General features: G+C 54.0%; 1 protein-coding gene across 1 annotated transcript in view; it reads left to right on the forward strand.

Annotated features, from left to right (window-relative positions):
* The first annotated feature begins 390 nt into the window (after positions 1 to 390).
* RUSC2 (RUN and SH3 domain containing 2) overlaps positions 391 to 18,359 on the forward strand; it is a 33,076-nt gene continuing 15,107 nt past the window's right edge. Inside the window, exons 1-2 of the mRNA XM_032214168.1 lie at positions 391 to 451; positions 10,464 to 12,419. Coding sequence (XP_032070059.1) covers positions 10,532 to 12,419 — 1,888 coding nt within the window. The 5' untranslated portion in view covers positions 391 to 451; positions 10,464 to 10,531. The remainder of the gene's footprint in view (positions 452 to 10,463; positions 12,420 to 18,359) is intronic.

Raw genomic sequence — 18,359 nt, forward strand, 5'->3', positions numbered from 1 at the left:
CCCTCCATTTCTCACCTGGCCCCTTGGGGCGCCTACATCCCCCTCCCCCAAAAGGAGGGCCGGCCCCCCCTTGTCCGGCCGAGCGGAGCCCCTGGGGGCAGATCCCGAGGGGCTGCGCGGGGCTTGCGGGCAGCGGGGCCGTTTGGGGAGCTCGGGCGCAGCCTCTCCCGCAGAGGCGGCCATCAGTCGCCGCATCCTCAGCCGCAGCGTCGGGGCCACCTTTGCGCTGCCCGGCTGAGCCTCCGGCGGGGCGGCCGTTCCGCTGGCGAGGCTGCGCGGCGGCGGCGGCGGCTGGGCGAGCGCTGGGCCGGCCCGCGACGTCACGGCGGGGGCGGCGGAGCGGGATTGCGCAGCCCCGCCGCATTGCCAGGATGCGAGGCTGAGCGGCGGGGCGGAGGCGGCGGAAGGAGAGCCGGGCGCGGCCGCAGCGGAGGGAGCGCCGGGGGCCGAGGTGAGCGGCAAGCGGAGGGCGGCAGCGGCTCGGGGCTGGCCGCGTCCGGAGGGGCGGCGGGCGGGGCGGGCAGCCGGTGCCTGGCAGCTGAGCGTTGCGGCGGCGGCCGCCTTTGTGCGCGGCTGCTCAGGGCGTGTCTGCGCCGCCATTGCGGAGCCGGTGTCGGGGGCCGGGCGGGCTCTGCGCCGCGCTCTCTGCCGCCCAGACGGAGGAAGATGCTGCCCCGGAGGAGCCGCCGCCGCCGCCCCCGGCGGAGGGAAGCGCCTGGTCCTTCTCCGGGTCCCCGGGCGGCTTGGCTCCTGGTCGCCCCCGAGCCCCTTCAGTCGGCGGCCAGAGCGGGGCTGAGCAGCTCCAGAAGCCTCGGGGAGGGGCGGCCGTCAAGTGGCGAGGCTGGGTCTCCGCTGGCTGCAGGGAGCGCGGGGCTGGACTAGATAGCCTCGGGGAGCCTCCAGGCCGGAAAGGCCTCTGCTCAGCGGTCGGAGCGGACCTGAGTGCGGGCGCCGCTTCCTCAGGCTGGCCAGGAAGGGCTCCTGCTTGCGGCTTCTGTGCTGGGACACTTCCAGGATGGGTTCGCGCAACCCAGAACTTCCCCGCGGTTCGGATCCTGTGTTGTGAGAATTGCAGCCTTCAGCCGATTCCCGTTAGGGCCTCTTAGTTTGGTTAATTTTGATTCCCCGAAGTCAGTCAGCGCTTAGTTAAGCTTGTCTGAGGAGGAAACAAGAGTTGGGTTTGGTTAGGATGGGGATGGGGGACCACCAGGAGAGGTTTGTCGGTGACTCCGGCAATTTGAAGGGAAAAAACCCCTGAAGCTGCTGATCTCTGTGTCCTTCCAGCCTGAAAATTCTGGAAGTCTGAGGGAAGTTCCCCTTCCAAACCCCTTTCAGTGTTCAGCGTCTTGTGTGAGCCGAGTGGGGCAGTGAAGCTCCAGTGGGGAGCCCTGAATGGGGCAAGGAGGCCAGCTGTGGCCCTGCTCTCTAATTATGGGGTCCTGTGCCCCCCCTTCTTCCCTGGAGATGCTTCCCAGCCTTTGGAAGCTGCATGCAGAGGGATTCTGGTCCAGAGTCTGCTCCCAAACCCTGTCAGGCTCCCCCATTGGCCGGAGGGTGCCTGGAGGCCTCTGTCTGTGCGAGTACCAGGCAAGGATGTGGGGGGCTGAGGACCAGCATGGGTCAGGAACTGAACAGCCTACTGCCAATCACCTCCACTCGACCTATTAGATCCCATAGATTAGGTCTCCTCCGAGTCCCATCTGCCGGTCAATGTCGACTGGCAACTACGCGGAGGAGAGTCTTCTCGGTGGTAGCCCCGACCCAATGGAACGATCTCCCTGTGGAGATTCGTACCCTCACCACCCTCCAGACTTTCCGCACAGCCCTTAAAATCTGGCTATCCCGTCAGGCCTGGGGCTAAAGACTGTAACCCACCCGAATGGTATGAATGTTGTGTTTTTTTAATGACGTATTGTCCTACGTGTTAAATGTTTGTTCCCCCCCCCTTTTCGAGTTGTAAGCCGCCCTGAGTCCCCCCAGGGAAAAGGGTGGCATATAAATAAACTTCTCAAATCTCAAATCTCAGCTGTTCCCCATCATCAGCCCCGGTACTTAAACACCCTGGTGGGGCTGCAGTGGGGGAATTACTTCTGCCCAGATGGCAGCCCCAGAAGTGCCATGGCCCACAAGCTCCCCCGAAATCCAGAGCCGGGCTCAGTGGGGCTCAGCCCTGTTGGCGCCGACTGGGGGCTGCTCTCTGCATTCAGAGAGGCTGCTTCCCGGCCTGCCCCAGTCATGTGTGCCTGTGCCCTGCCAGGGAGAGCCGAGGGGGGTCCATGCAGAGGGCCTGCTTTGTGTGCTGCGATCCGTGCATGGATCAGGAAGGTTTCGGAGAGCGAGGGGGCTGCAGCTGGTCCACCGGCCAACCCCCCCCTCTTTGAGGCCTGAGCCGGGCCAGGCTTTCTCTGCCGGGGGCTCGGAGGAGAGCCAGGGGCTCGGCCGCTGGGCACTGCAGCGATGCCACTGAGCGGCATGAGAGCGAAAGCTGGGTCAGCCGTGGCAGGAGGGTCCTTCAACCAGGCCGGCCTTCCCTGGCTTCATTGGTATCTGAGGCACGTCCAGCCTGCGGCCGTTTCACCTGATGCCACAAGGAGGGGCTGCTCCAGAGCTGGCTGCCCCTCAGAGCCTGCCCTCCCTTGGCACTGGGGAGAGGGACAGGGGGGGCAATCTTTGGGGGGAAGGCAGGAGACAATGGCGCCATGATGTTGCTAGGTGGTTGGGGGCGGGAGGGGGGCATTGTGTCATCTTCAGCGGAGAGCCTGGTCTTGACAGCTCTCCAGCAGTGGCGGCACGGGGGGGGGGGTGAGACACTTTGATTCTCCTTCCTTGCATGCCCCCCCTCTTGCACTGGGGAGAGAGCAGACCCCCCTTCCCTCCTTGGGGAGCCAGCCTTGGTGGGCTGCACTGAAAGAAAGGGGGGGGGAGCAGCCTTTGCAGGATGGACTTTCCCAGTGGCTGTTCCTCCCCCCCCCCACAAGGCTTTGTGCTGCTCCGCACAGTGACCGAATGGGATGCAGGGAGGGTGTGGACATCCCCAGGGCTCCATTCTGCTTGAAAGGCTCAAATGATGAGGCTTCATCACAGCCCCCCCCCCCCCATCTCCCTCCCTCCACCTCTCTGCAGCCTTTCCCAGCTTGGCCTGGCTGCCTTCCCCTCCTTGGTGGCAGAAGCAGCCGGATGCCCTGAGGGGAAAGAGAGGAAGAAGCTGCCATGTTGAAAGAGGGTGGGGGGATGCAGGCCGAGGAACCCTGGGCCGAAATGAGCAGCCAGGGGGCTGGGCGGAGCAGCAGCAGAAGGGAGGGCAAGAGGCAACAGCCTGCTTGGACTATCTTGCCCTCCCCCCCCCCCCCCGTAGGCCCCAGGGGGCTTTCAGATGAGCCTCCCTGGCTTGCTGTTGGAGCAGGGCGGGGGGGGGGGCAGAAAGGCCTCCCCTTGGAGCCCCAGCATAAGCCAAGCGGTGGGGCTAGCACGAAGGGGGAAGCAGCCATGGATCCAGAGCTCTCAGCAGCCCCCACCCACCCCCATCCTGGCACCCCAGGGAGAAAGTGGGAGGGGGTTCCATGGGAGATGGAAGCGGGAGGTGCTGGGCGGAGCGATGGAAGATATCCTCTGTTTGGCACTTGCCTGGATTTTTGGAATTCCTTTCCACGAAATGGAGTGGCGATAGGGATTCATTGGCCAAGACGCTAAGAAAATCCCCAGCGCAGAGCTGGCAAATGCTGTGGCAGAGCCCATCCGAGCGAGGGCCTGCAGTGGCCAAATTCCACCAGGCCTAGGCCAGCACAAAGGTTGGGCCCGGGGGGGGGGGGGAGCAGCGAATCCACCCCCACCCCCTTCCCATGGCAGGTGAACTGCCTTTCAGTGGATTTTACCTGTCTGCTCCTGTGCTCCCTCCCTCCCTCCCTCCCTGTAGGGGCCACCTACTCTCCAAAGCACCTGAAGGCAGAAGAAGAAGCAATGGGTGGAAACTAATCAAAGAGAGAAGCAACTTAGAACTAAGGAGGAATTTCCTGACAGTGAGAACAGTTAACCAGGGAGGGGAAAGGCTTGCCATCCAGAGGTTGTGGGTGCTCTATCGCTGGAGGGTTTCAAGAAGAGGTTGGACAGCCACCTGACTGAAATGGTAGAGGGTCTCCTGCTTGAGCAGGGGGCTGGACTAGAAGACCTCCAAGGTCCCTTCTGTTCTGTTCGATTCTGTTTTTCCCTGCCTTCAGATGCTCGGCCAGCTGCCCGGGGCCTGAGCTGGACAGGCCTTCTGCTGACCGCATCCACATGCTCAGCAGCCTGGGAAGGTGGGCCGGGGGCTCACCTGAGCCCTGATGGTTTGCTGCAGAAATGGGCGAGGCTGGGCTTCCCTCAGCTGTTGCGCAGGAAGGACCAGGCTGCTGTGCCTGCCTGCCTGCCTGCCTGCCTGCCTGCCTGACTGCCTGACTGCCTGCGAGCTTCCAGGTGCAATTCCTTGGTGCCAGCCAGGTGAGCTTTCTAAGTCTGGCCTGGTAGCGATGGCATCTGATTGGCTGGCAGGAAGGGAGCCAAGCGGCCAGAGAGGGTCTTGCATGGATTGTGCTGGGGGCACCTGATGTCAGACAGAGTTGAACCCAGGGGGGCTTTTGGGCAGGGTCTCGAGGGCACAGAGCTCTTACTCTGGGACAGACGGTGCCAACCAAGTGGGAATTAAGCCTGGCGGGGCAGAGCTCTCCCTTGTTGGCTTAGAGATGGTCGAAGGCGAAAATCCCTTGGTGACTCATTGATGGAGGATCTTGGGGGGGGGGGGATGCAGGAATCATGGCCACACCTCCCTTTTTGACGTCCTCTTGGGGGAAGGAGGCCTGTCTGCCTGTCTGTTTCCTGTCGCCTGCGGTTTCAGGGAGGGTGGGGGTCTTGGCCAGTCAGAGCAACAGTGACTCAGGGGGAGTGAGGAGGAGGCCCCCACTTGCTCCTGTCCTAAGCGGGCAGAGCGGGAGTCTCACTGCTCCTGGCGACTGTTGGGGCAGGGAGCCCGGCCAAGCTCCTACTTGGGTTTCTTGGCACCAACAGCTGCACTTGGAAGGGGGTCCCTCATCCTTCCTGACGCCCTTCCTCAAGGAAGCTCTGGAGGCCAGGGAAAATGAGGCTACAGTGAAGCCCCTCTGGGGAGTTGGTCTTCCCTCTTCTTGGGAAGGAAGGAAGGAAGGAAGGAAGGAAGGAAGGAAGAAAGAAGGAAGGAAGGAAGGCTCAGCCCTCCTTGTCCCAGGGCAGCCCTGGCTGTTCCATGGGGTTGCCTGGCGTTTTCTGGGCCAGAGATGGGAAGGCCCAGGGTGGTTTCCCGAAGAGGCCCCTGTGTCAGCAGCCAGGGCCGGGAAAGATAACATGGAAGTTGGGTTTGCCAGAGGTGACACAGGCCGAGTCTTAGCAACCACACAGATTTTCTCCATGACAGTGTCTGCAAATCCCCCTCCTCCTTTGTCTCCCCCAGACTGAAATAGCAATAGCAATAGCAGTTAGACTTATATATAGCGCTTCATAGGGCTTTCAGCCCTCTCTAAGCGGTTTACAGAGTCAGCATATCGCCCCCACAGTCTGGGTCCTCATTTCACCCAGATAGATAGATAGATGATAGATGATAGATAGATAGATAGATAGATAGATATAGGGAGAGGGAGAGATAGATATAGAGGGAGGGAGGGAGGGAGGGAGAGATAGATATAGATAGATAGATAGATAGATAGATAGATAGATAGATAGAGATAGGATAGATAGATAGATAGATAGATAGATAGATAGATAGCAATAGCAGTTAGACTTATATACCGCTTCATAGGGCTTTCAGCCCTCTCTAAGCGGTTTACAGAGTCAGCATATCGCCCCCACAGTCTGGGTCCTCATTTCACCCAGATAGATAGATGATAGATGATAGATAGATGATAGATAGATAGATAGATAGATATATAGATAGATAGCAATAGCAGTTAGACTTATATATAGCGCTTCATAGGGCTTTCAGCCCTCTCTAAGCGGTTTACAGAGTCAGCATATCGCCCCCACAGTCTGGGTCCTCATTTCACCCAGATAGATAGATAGATGATAGATAGATAGATAGATAGATAGATAGATATAGGGAGAGGGAGAGATAGATATAGAGGGAGGGAGGGAGGGAGGGAGAGATAGATATAGATAGATATAGATAGATAGATAGAGATAGGATAGATAGATAGATAGAGATAGGATAGATAGATAGATAGATAGATAGATAGCAATAGCAGTTAGACTTATATACCGCTTCATAGGGCTTTCAGTCCTCTCTAAGCAGTTTACAGAGTCAGCATATCGTCCCCAACAACAATCTGGGTCCTCATTTCACCCACCTCGGAAGGATGGAAGGCTGAGTCAACCTTTGAGCTGGTGAGATTAGAACCGCCCGAACTGCAGATAGCAGTCAGCTGAAGTGGCCTGCAGTACTGCACCCTAACCACTGCGCCACCTCGGCCCAGGAGGGGGTCTGTTATTTGGGAATTGTAGCCCTGCCCCTGGATGCCCCTCCCCTTTTCCAAAAGCTTGAGGGGTTTATCTTGCTGCTCCTAGTTCACAGGGGGGGGGGGGAATCAGGATTCGGGCGGCCTCTTTTCTGTCCTGTAAATTTGTTGGAGATATCAGCTATTTCTGGGGTCCTTGGTGCTCTCTGAGCTCAGCGCTTTTCTTGCAGACGTTTCATGGCCCAACTTGGTAACATCATCAGTGTTAGAGGGGAGGAGAGGTTGCTCTCTGTTTATATACCAAGGACTTGCCCTGTCGGTGTGGGTGGGAGTGTTTTCTTCTTGGTGGTTCCTTGATGAAGCTGTTGATTACGGTTCCACCACAAAACTGTGTTCGACTAAAGCGCGCTCAACGAAACCGCGTAGCTGATGTCATCAACAGGGCGACAACAGCGCGGAGACAAAAGCACACTGTAAACGCTAAACCTAAAATTAACCCCTAAACCTAAACCTAACCCACCCTAAACCTAATCCTAAACCTATCCCTAAACCTAACCCTAAACCTAAACCTAACCCTTAACCTATCCCTAAACCTAACCCTTACCTTAAGTTGAATCGGCTTGCTTTCAAAGCGCTATTTAAAGCGCCCTTCTTTCTCCGCGCTGGCTGTTGTCGCCCTGTTGATGACGTCAGCGACGCGGTTTAATCGGGCGCGGCTTAGTCGAGCGCGGTTTTGTCATGCCACGTTTGATTACTCCCTAGACGAGAGAAAAATCAAACAGATAAAAGGCCGCAACATCTCCTGAGCTGCAGTCAACATCCAGATAAGCAGAGAGATTTGCACCAAGCAGTAAGCAATGCTGCAAATAAAGAACTCAAAACAAGCTAGCAGTAAACGGCAGCCAAATCGGGGAGCTAAAAAGAGGGAAACAACACCCCCACCAACCCTTCACAGAGCAGCCACTTGTCTGTAAACAGAGAGCAAAGCAGCCCACTCCCTCCTAGCACTGGTGATGTTACCTAGTTGGGTAATGAAACACCTGCAGGAAAACAAGCTCAGAGAGCACTCACAAAAGTTGCCACTTTTTGTAATGTTCCCATGGGTCGCCCATGAGGCCAATGTTGAGAAAAGACAGGACACGATCTTTCTCGGGATGGAGCGACCCAGATTGGGGGTCTGAGAGCCCCTTTTATTGAGATAGGACAAAGGCAGGAGGAGCAATAGCATGTGATTAAAAACAGCCTGTAAAAGTACAATTTCTAATCTACTGCTCAGTCTATATATGGTCAAATCCTGGGCGTCATTGGTAGGGCACATCTCAGAATGTTATGTTATGCGCTATCAGGATGTTATGGCGTTTTAGGAGTTTGTTTTCTCCTGTGTGGTTCAGCGTGGCTCTGCATGCCCTGGTATGAACTGGGCCATGGGTGACCCACACCTACACAAGGAACTATATTACAACAGCTTTTTAATAAAATTTGGGAGTTGGAAAAGGAATTACCGGACTCCTCCTGATTTTTGCCACCGGGGACTAATCCGTTCTCCCCCTCCATCGTTTGCAAGCATTTTGTTTCTCCAGATTTTTAAAGGTGGTCTCTTATTTTTGAATGCAGGTGTTTTGGGCAAAGTTTGAGCTGGGGGGCAAATTCAGGGGAATTATTTTTGCTTTGGCAAATAGTGGAGAGGTTTTTTTGGGGGGGGTCATCATCCCAAATAGGGGGTAACTGGCAGGATTGTGGACAACACGGGAGGGGAGTTGTAGATGAGAATCCTGTCCCCAAAGGGCCGGGCGTGACGGAGGAGGGGCTCTCCTGCCTCCCATCTCCTCATGCAAGGAGAATGTCCGGCCTCTGGCTCTTCAGCTCTCCACAGAGGAAGGGAGAGCTCCTTTGGGGCCTCTGGTGCTGTCTCTGTGTGTGTGAGAGAGAGATAGTGTGTGTGTGTGTATGTGTGTTTGTGTGTGCTTGGCCTCTTTTCCTGAACTCTCCAAGCAAGCCCTGTAGAGAGCCCGGCCGACTGGCTCCTCTGGACCCGGCAATGGGAGGATCAGGAGGTGGAGACCGGTGTGTGTGTGTGTGTGTGTGTGTGTCCGTGCGTGTGTGTGTGTGTGTGTGTGTGTGTGTGTGTGTCTTTGGTGATGAGCAGAGTTAGATGCAGAAGGCAGAGATTCCTGGTTTTAGGTGGAAGCTCTTGTAGGTGGCCCTCTTATCCTGGGGGGTGGGGGTGTTGATGTGCAGTGTGTGTGGATCCGTTGTGATACCCCGGCCTTCGTTCTCTTTTCTCCCTTTGAACTCCCCCCTTCCTCCCCCCTCCCCCCCCTTTAACCTTGCTCTGCTTCCTAAAGCCTTTCCTCTCCCTGAGCTCCAAGCCCTCGGCCGGAGAGCCTTTTGCCCCCAACCCGACTCCTTCAGCTACACAAATGGAGGGGAAGTGACTGGTGCAAAGGGGGGGGGCTTTCTCTGGGGGCTGAGAGGGCAGGGGAAGGTGGTGAGGGGGCGGGGGGGCTCCAGAGGCCCTTGGGTTTTGCTCACAGAAGATTTAGCTGTTTTTTTTTCCTCAGCAAAAGACCCACTGAAGGAGGTCAGGGGGCCTGGGGCAAGGAGGGCTCCTTCCCATTTCTTTCGCCTTCTGACCAATCCCAGGCACAGGGAGGCCCGGAGGCCAGCAGGGCAGAGTCTGTAGCCGGCTTAATGGCCGGAGCCAGAGGCAGCTGCACTCCACAAGGGCTGAATCCTGCTGCTCTGAAGGCTCTGCCCGTTTTCTCCTCCTCCACATCTGCCCCAAAAACCAAGTGGCATTTGGATTGCGCCACCACAGCCGGCCATCTTGGACCATCCCCTCCGTCCCTCGTGATCAGACACAAACCGGGTTAAATGGAAGTGCCTGGCCCCTTCCAGAGCTCCGGCCAGGAAATCTGGCAGCTGCCACTGGAAAGCCTGGGGTGGCCTCTGGGAAGGGCTTGGGCCTTGTTTTTTATTGCCTTTATCTACACGTCTACAGGCCTCCAATGTCACCATCGAGTGACTTTGGGCCCCTTCTGCCTGATCCTTGGGATCCACCCTGGGCATAACACAAAAAGAATGTTGTTCTTGTTGTAGAGGTTTTGTGCCATTTGGGGGGCAGGATTTCAGGAGGGGGGTTTGCCCTTGTCTGCTTCCCAGGGCGACCAGCCAGCTTGGGCCTCAGGTGGGAGAAGGACGCTCCTGGGTTCCAGCCACTTCAGCACCACAACACACTGGCTGGCTCCTTCGACAACTTTTGTCTGAGTCAGGACAAGCCAGAGTTATCCACAGGGATGGGAACCATGGGGATGGAGCAAGACGGGGCCCTCTTCCTGGCCCTTGACCTTCATTCCAGCAACCTCTTTCCAACCGGCCCACCAGAGTCCTGGAGCAGGAAGAAGTGAAGCCCCCCACCCCCTTGGATGCTGGGACTCGCTGCCGTCCCCCCTCTGCCTCTCTCTCTCTCTTGAAGGTTTCAGGAGGGAAGCAGTTTGCCTTCCCTGTGGGGCTCCCCCCTCCCATCGCCTCAACACCACCAAGCGTAACAGAAACACACAAATTGTGCTCCCTCCTGTGGGGATGCCAAGTGGGCAACCACATCAGATGGCTCCCCAACCTCTTCTTGGCTGGGCTGGGATCGGGTTGCTGCCTAACGCAGGACACGTGGATGGACCCGCTGGGCCCAAAGACCCCGTCTGCTCCCTAGCCAGGTCGTAAGCCAGAGTCACCAGATGAGACCCCACCACCACCCCGTGTGAAAGGGAGGCACCAGGCAGGTGGGGGGGGGGGCGTCACTATGCCGCTGGGTAAGGGTCCTGTATGGAGATATGCCTGCAGAATTGCCCGTGTCCCCTTCCCGCCCTCCCCCTGTGGGAGATTCCTTTGCAAAGTCCCAGGGAGGGGCTGCTGAGGAGGCGTCCCCTGAGATATGGCTGGGGGTGGGGTTGGGGGCTGCTGGAAGCTGACTTTGCCCTCAGTGACTCAGGGTGCCGTTTTTGTCTCTGCCAGGTCTGCCCTGAGGAGTCGTCTTCTGCCCGCCCGCTCCGTTCCCCAAGACCCTTCCATGGGTAGCTTCAATGCCGCAGGTGCCCTGGCGAATGGGACCGACGATGGATAGCCCCCCTAAGCTGACAGGAGAAACGCTGATCGTTCACCATATTCCGCTGGTGCATTGCCAGGTCCCGGACCGGCAGTGCGGCGGCGGCGGCAGCCAGCGCAGCAACCCTTTCTTTCCCTCTGACCTGGGGGTCAGACGGACCAGTTCGCTCCCCGAGAGGACTCTCCTGCAGGCAGACTCGCTGGTCTACAGCAGCCTCCTCAGAGCTTCGGAAGAGGAGCCCGTGGGTGGGCAGAGCCCTTCCCACATACTGGCTGCCCCCACAGCCCCCCGGCGGCAGAACCCCTTCCTGCAGAAGGACGGTGAAGCCTGGGATCTCTCGGAGGATGACCCGGGGAAGAAGTCCTTCCACCTGCACGATGGCCGGTCCGCCTTCCGCCTGCACGAGCCGGCACTGCCTCCCTTCCATCTGCACGGTAGCAGCCCTGTGGTGAGGCCTTGGGGTGGCAGCCACCGGATGGACACGGTGGAAGGCTGCCCTGGCCTGGCAGCCGACGAGGAGTCTCAGGACAAGGGCCACCTAGCGACAGAATGCATGGAGCTGGATGAGTATAGCTGCCACCGTGGGGACCCCAACAGCCTCTCCCTGGAGCAGGAGTGGGCCAGTGAGTCAGACGACCTGATGAACAATCCGGAGGCCGTCCGCAGCCGGACATGCAGCTGCTCCAACTCCGAACTGCAGCGCTGCCGGTGCTACAGCCTTTCGAGCCAGTCAGAGCCCCTGGACCAGCAGATGGGCTACATCAGTGACTCCTCCTGCAACAGCTCCGATGGCATCCTGGTCAACTTCAGCACCCTCTACCAGAGGCGCCACGGCCAGCCTCACACCAACCTGAACTCGGGCCCCTTGTCTTGCGACTCCTCTTCAGGCAGCCAGTCAGACATGGCCGCCTTTTACCTCGACTTGCACTCCTCGTCACAGGAGTCAAAGTTGCCTGGAGAGCTGCAGGATCTGGGGGGGGCGGGGAAGTCATGCGGGTGCCACCACCCTTCTTCTCCTGTCCTGGATGCCAACTGCAACTCCTACCCACCGCTCTGCGATCCGTGCCCGTCCGATGGCTCTGACCTGACTGCGTGCTTTCAAAGCCAGGCGCGGCTCGTGGTGGCCACCCAGAACTACTACAAGCTGGTGACATGCGACTTGTCCTCCCAGTCCTCCCCCAGCCCTCCTGGCTCTTCCATTACCAGCTGCTCCGAGGAGCAGGCCAGGAGCAGCCCCCTCCAGCCCACGGAGTATTACCTCTTCCAGAGACCTGAGGGGAGTGACACGGAGGGGTCCCGGGATGAGTCACAGGAAGAGTTGGAGAAGAACGCCATCGAAGGACAGGTCTACATCAACGTCTCCCCGCCCAGCCTGGCTGGAGGCAGGCAGCGCTCACGGAGCTACGACCGCCACCTGGACCGCAGCCCCTCCAGCCGGCTGGGTTCCCTGGAGCGCATGCTGAGCTGTCCGGTCAAGCTGAGCGACAGTCCCTCCTTGGCCCTCCAGAGCTCCCCTCCCAAGCGGGTCACCTCCTTTGCAGAGCTGGCCAAGGGCCGGAAGAAGAACGGCTCCTCGCCACCCATTCGGACCAGCCGGGACTCGTCCCTGGAGTTCTCGCCCATCCCTGAGGGACAGAGGGACAGTTCCGTATTTCTGGAGAGTCAGGAGCAGCACAGCCAGAGCCTCCCACCCCTGCCCTTGGCACGCTCCGAAGGCGAAGATGCCAGAAAAGCCCTCGGCTTCAGGGAGATACCCACCTGTGGGCGAGAGGGGGATGAACAGCTCTTTTTCTCTGCAGTGTCAGAGATGGGAGCCGGTGGCAGCAGCATCTTTGGCCAGAAGGACATTCGAGCCCGAGCTGATGGTAAGCCCCCCGCCCTGCCCCCGAATGCCCAGTGGCCTCTTTTTCACAGCCAGTTGAGGGGAAATGAGTGGGGTTTTGGCCAGGAGAAGCCCCTCTCTATTAATAAACTCCCCCCAAAATCCTTATTAGTTGGGGCCCAGAGGTATCCCCTGGCTGTTGGCAGGGTAGAGCATGGAAGTTGTTGCAGGGACCGGCTGTCCTGCCCAGGGCCCATCCTCGGTCACTGTGCGTTGCAGCCAGAGCCACCAAGCTGGGCAGGTTGAGAAGGTTAGATGGGTTTTAGATCAATGAGGACGAATCTTTTGGCGTGTCAAAAATTGAGAAAATGCCTCACGTGACACTGCTGGTGTGTCATCCCACCCAGTTTGGACAAAAGGGGACTCTCTGGATGTTCCTGTCCTCTGGATTCCCCTCCTCTGGACCCTCTGAAGCCTCCCAAGAGGGCACGGCTGCCACCGGGCCTGGGGAGTGTCAGAAAGTCGCACGAGAACCCTCGTGCAATTGTTGGATGCCTCAGAGGCTGTGCGAGAGCAAGACCTTCTCGTATGACTTCCAGAGGGACCAGAGCCCCGGAGTGTCACCAAAAATGGCACAGTGTGTCACCCGTATCCTAGGTTCACCATCCCTGTTCTAGAAAAAAAAAAGAGCCGAGGTGGCGCAGTGGTTAGGGTGCAGTACTGCAGGCCACTTCAGCCGACTGTTATCTGCAGTTCAGCGGTTCTAATCTCACCGGCTGAAGGTCGACTCAGCCTTCCATCCTTCCGAGGTGGGTGAAATGAGGACCCAGACTGTGGGGGCGATATGCTGACTCTGTAAACCGCTTAGAGAGGGCTGAAAGCCCTATGAAGCGGGATATAAGTCTAATTGCTATTGCTATTGCTATAGATCCTAAGGGAGAAGGGTGGTGGTGCTTCCATAGCTTTATTGTGGCTGGTTCGATTGATTGGATTCCTTGGGCAGAAAAACTGCTTCCTTCTTGCAATTGAGGGAATTGGCGCTGAGTGTCCCACTCCATCCATTAGCCACCGTCCCATCCGGGCCAAATGCTCCAGAACTGCGGCCTGATGCACCTTTTTTGGTGTCAGACAGTCTGGAGAGGACAGCCTCCACTTGGTCTCCAAGCACTTTCCCAGCCCCTGCTCGGCCATCAGCCTCTATGCCTGCTTAGGGCCTGTCAGGGAGAGGATGGAAGAAGAAAGCGTAGACAGCTGTTGTGAGCTTTGTGGGCACCAGAGTGAGTCTCCATGGCCACAACTGTGACCGTTGATTGTCCTTAAGGAGTGGCTGGACAAAGAGATGCTCTGCAGCCATGTAGGGTATGTCATTTAATGGGGTGAAAATTAAGTTTTGCATTTTTTTTTTCAGTGAGGGGTTCTAAAAATATGTGTCTTTACCGCAAGAATTCAAATCTGCTATTATTTTTGCAATTGCAAAATGTTTAGCTTGGTATGGTAAATCCACGTCTGATCATATCCAACAAATACTGTTAACTTTGTCTTCTCAAAATTACACCTTGTTCTACAAAAATTAAACGTTTTTTTTTTCTCTGCATGAATCTTATCTGGCTAAACAAAAAAAATAATCCATGCAAGCATAAACTAACATCAGAAAGCAATTATCAGAGTTACAAAAATATTTAAGTGAGTTTCACCAAGGCTTGTTGATTCGTTCTTCGACCTTAGCTGCCGACTTGCTTCTTGGCCCCTGATCTAACCCTCACGTTTCTCATGAAGATATACTCTGCTGGCTTTCTTTCACCCGTCTCTCTGTTGATTGGGCATGACGGGGCCACTGTGGTACTTACATTGCTTCATCAATGAACTTCTTTATTTCTCTACAGTGAGGTTACACGTCAAAGGTGGCTCATATACACCTTCAGACCTGTCAATCAGCTCCAGCAGAGTGAATGCTCTGGGGTTGATTCAGGGCCTTTTTCTTGCACGTACAGAAAAATCTCCCAGCGTGTCATCGTCTGCACTCCTCAAGTCAATGGTCTTTTCCTCACCAGCTCTGAACACAAGAGTGTCTGGATGATCATTTCACTGAAAGTGTACCATGCTGAGGGCTGAATGGCTGGCAAAACAGCATCTACTACAGCTGCCTTTTTGCAGTCTGACTTGCTGCAGCTGGAACAGCACATGACGCAGGACTTCAATCCAGGAATGTTTTACTTTGATGTTGAACCAGCAGGAGTAGTACACACCAATGATATATTCCAACTCTTAAGTTTTTTTTTGGGGGGGGGTTGCCTTTAAAGCCATGTTTTGAAACCCATATTCGACAACACCTATGTGCAGTTGTCAACCAACATGAATGGCTTATGGGGCCAATATCCAGAAGAGCCAGATCTGTAGGGACTTCTCCTTTGTGATCCTACATCCATGTGCTTGATCAGTAGAGAGATCCTTTACAATACTTTCGCTCAGTGAAATGAGAGACTCACCAATTGAAACTGTGGTGAATGAAGGATCAGTGTGAAGTCCTGTTGCAATGTCTAGCATGTTGACAATTTTACATGCTCATTTGTTGTTAGACAAGGACTTCTGATCCAATTCTGTGATTAAGTGTCGCAGGGGCAACTCATTCGTGTGGAGTGCACACACCAACCAGATCAACTTCTGGTCAAGCATGACCTCTACCCAGTGCATGGCACCACCTTCCCATCCAGTATTAACATTTGTAGAATCTCCTCCAGTGGCCTTCAAGCTTTTGTCGGTGCCTTTTTTCTTCACGAAATACCCCAGATTATCTGCCATCACTTGAGCAGGTTTTCCTGTTTTTGAGCCTTTCTCTGAAGGGAATCTTCCACCTGGCTCCCTGCACACAGAATGATGATCTTCTTTCATGGTTCTGGGCAATTGCTAGTCTGAACTGCTTGCTTTCAGCATAACTCTAGTTGCATCTATACGGCCATTGAAGACGATGCATTCTACTCCGCCCTTCCTACAGAGCTCATCATAATCTTGATCTAGGGAATTCACAATGTTTTCCTGGGCTCTCTTGACTTTATTGTGGTCAACCACAAGTCTCTTGTCTTCTTTGGTGATCAAGCCAGCATCTATGAAGGCATCTGTGACATTTGGAGTTGAGGATGTCAAACAGTTTGTCAAGTTTCACGGTGAATCTAGCTTTCCTCTACCAAGAGTTCTGGCTTGATCCCAGCTCTCCTGGATCTTGTTCAAGATTGTCACCCGTGAATTTACAACGGGGATCACAAAAGAACTTTTCGCTTGTTCTCACTTTTCAGGCACTTTTGCAATGCTCTTGCACGACTGGCTGCTGGGTAGTTTCTAGCATCATCCCTACTTTGTTCTCTCTTAACAGTAGGCCGTATGTGAGGATGTTTGGAGTTCAGATGGCAGCAAGTCTCTGCCAGTCACAATTAGGTTGCTCATGTGAGTGAATGTTCCCAGGCTTGTTCTTTTTTTAAGAAGCCATTTCAGGCCAGTTATCACACTTGCAGGAAACGAGGCCAACAGTATTAACCCTCCCAAATAAAATAACGTTTGACAAAAAGGGAAAGACAGCTGAACTTGTGAAATGAAGCAAATAAAATGTTATGATATTTATGTAGTTTCTTAACAAACACATCTACATTATGTTAAAGCAGTGTTTCTCAACCTTGGCGACTTTAAATCCTGTAGACTTCAACTCCCAGAATCCCCCAGCCAGCATAGCTCAATTCCGATTTAAAGCAACAGCATTTGTTTTTCTCCTTTGCGAAAGTTTTCCTTCATTCTTTTTCTTCTCCCTCCCCCTCCTTCCTCCCTCTCTCCCTCCCTCCCCCATCTCTCAAACAGACACACGCACACAGAGAAGTTGGATCCCTCTTTCACTCACTCCCTCTCAAACAAACACAGACACGGAAGTTGGATTGGATATATTTTCCAATGGCTTGAAAGCAGCTCCTCTGCCATACCCACCCCCATTCCCCTGCTGCCTTCCGATCCAAGCCTTTGATTGCAGGTGGAGCCACGTTGCCTTTTCAAATTGTAATCAATGAAGCTGGGCTTATATACTTTTATCCTGGAGTGTGTGTGTGTGTTGAAGTCTACAGGATTTAAAGTCGCCAAGGTTGAGAAACACTGTGTTAAAGTAACCAAAACATCTTTACATTCCCCAAGGCGTCTTACCCCTTTTGAGCACCCCTGGAGTTTGGAAACTGAAAGTTGAAAAATTTGACACTGGGCAGGGACTGGAATGACTGTGTGGGCAGGAGGCCTCTGGAGGTTTCTTCTAGGACAACAGGATAAAACATTAGTAAGCAGAAGTCTAAATTTTGAAAGAGAGAATAGGGGAAGTTCAGAAAAGTGTCTATATTTTTGATTTATTTTTAAATGAATTGTTTGAATTTGGATGGAAAAACTGACAACCTGGCCTGGGCTGCAGAATGAAAAAGCGGGTTTTTTAGGGTGGAGAAGTGAACTAAAATGAGGAAGGTAACAGGACAAATGCAGGTTCTCCAATTAAGAAGCACAACGTTTTTAAAAAGTTTATTTTTTTTTCTCTATGTACAATTATAGGTATACATTCACATGATTATTATTCTCTTTTTTTTTACATTTATGGTTCTTATACATTTGTCATTCCATTTATAGAATTATAATATTCCATTTGGGTTGCTTTGTTTACCATCCCTCACCTGTTTTGACATCACCTTCTTCTCCCTTTCTTTTCTCCCTCCCTCCCTCTTCTCTACTTCCTTCTTCCTTTCCCTTCCTTCTTCCCTTACCTCTCCCCCTCCTCTCTTCCTCTTCCTACCCTCTCTCCTTCTCTCCTTCTCCCTTCCATCTTCCTCTCCTCCTCTCTATCTTCCTTCCCTTCTCTTCCTCTCATCTCCTCTCTTCCTTTCTCTCCCTCCCTCCCTCCCTTCTCTACTTTCTACCTTCTTCCTTTCACTTCCTTCTTCCCTTACCTCTCCCCTCCTCCTCTCTTCCTCTTCCCATCCCTACCCCCTCTCCTTCTCTCTTTCTCTCCTTCTTCCTTCCATCTTCCTCTCCTCCTCTCTACCTTCTTTCCCTCCTTTTCCTCTCATCTCCTCCTCTCTGCCTTTCTCTCCCTCCCTCCCTCCCTTCCTTCTCTACTTTCTTCTTTCCTCCTCTCCTTTCCTTTCCTTCTACCCTTACCTCTCCCCTACTTCTCTCTATCTCTTCCCCTTCCTACCTTCTCTCCTTCTCTCCCTTCCATCTTCTTCTCCTCACCTCTCTCTTCCTTCCCTCCTTTTCCTCTCCTCCTCTCTATTGTTTCAGGTGTCTCTTCCAGCTCTTAATTTATATTTTCTTGGGGTGGTATTTCCGCGAACCCAAAAATCATTGAACATCATTTAAAAAAATTTTTTTTAAAAAATTATTTCTACATTTAAAACAATGCAGTACCGCAGAGTCGGTGACCATACATTCACATTATACACAATTAGTCTCAACCATTAACTATTAGCCTACTTAGCGCATTATTTATTCTTCTGTCCAATCACAATATATACAGATTGTTCCAGTCTTGTCACCTTGTCTTATACCAATCGTAAAATCTCTTCCAGAGTTCAAAATATTCTGATTCCCCTTTATTTTTAAGTTCCAAGAGTGAGCCTCTCTGCTTCCGCACAGGCCAACACTTTTCTGATTATATCTAACTCTGATGGTGTATTTTCTTTTTTCCAATACTGTGCAAAAGTTATGCGTGCCACAGTTAGTACATGTATAATTAGAAAGAGTCCATTTTTCTTAAACCCCTCCAGTATTATGCCTAGGAGAAAAATTTCTAGTTTAAGCAAAATTTGGTCTCCCACCAATTGTTCCAACCAGTGACGTGCGGTGAGGTTTATGGCTGGTGAGGCACTGACACAGGGGTTTCAAATTTTTTTAGACTTGTGGACTTCAACTCCCAGAATTCCACAGCTAGGCATGCTCAATTCCGATTTAAAGCGATAGCATTTGTTTTTCT

This window comes from Thamnophis elegans, chromosome 3 (genome assembly GCF_009769535.1).
Source record: "Thamnophis elegans isolate rThaEle1 chromosome 3, rThaEle1.pri, whole genome shotgun sequence".
Classification (NCBI taxonomy): domain Eukaryota; kingdom Metazoa; phylum Chordata; class Lepidosauria; order Squamata; family Colubridae; genus Thamnophis; species Thamnophis elegans.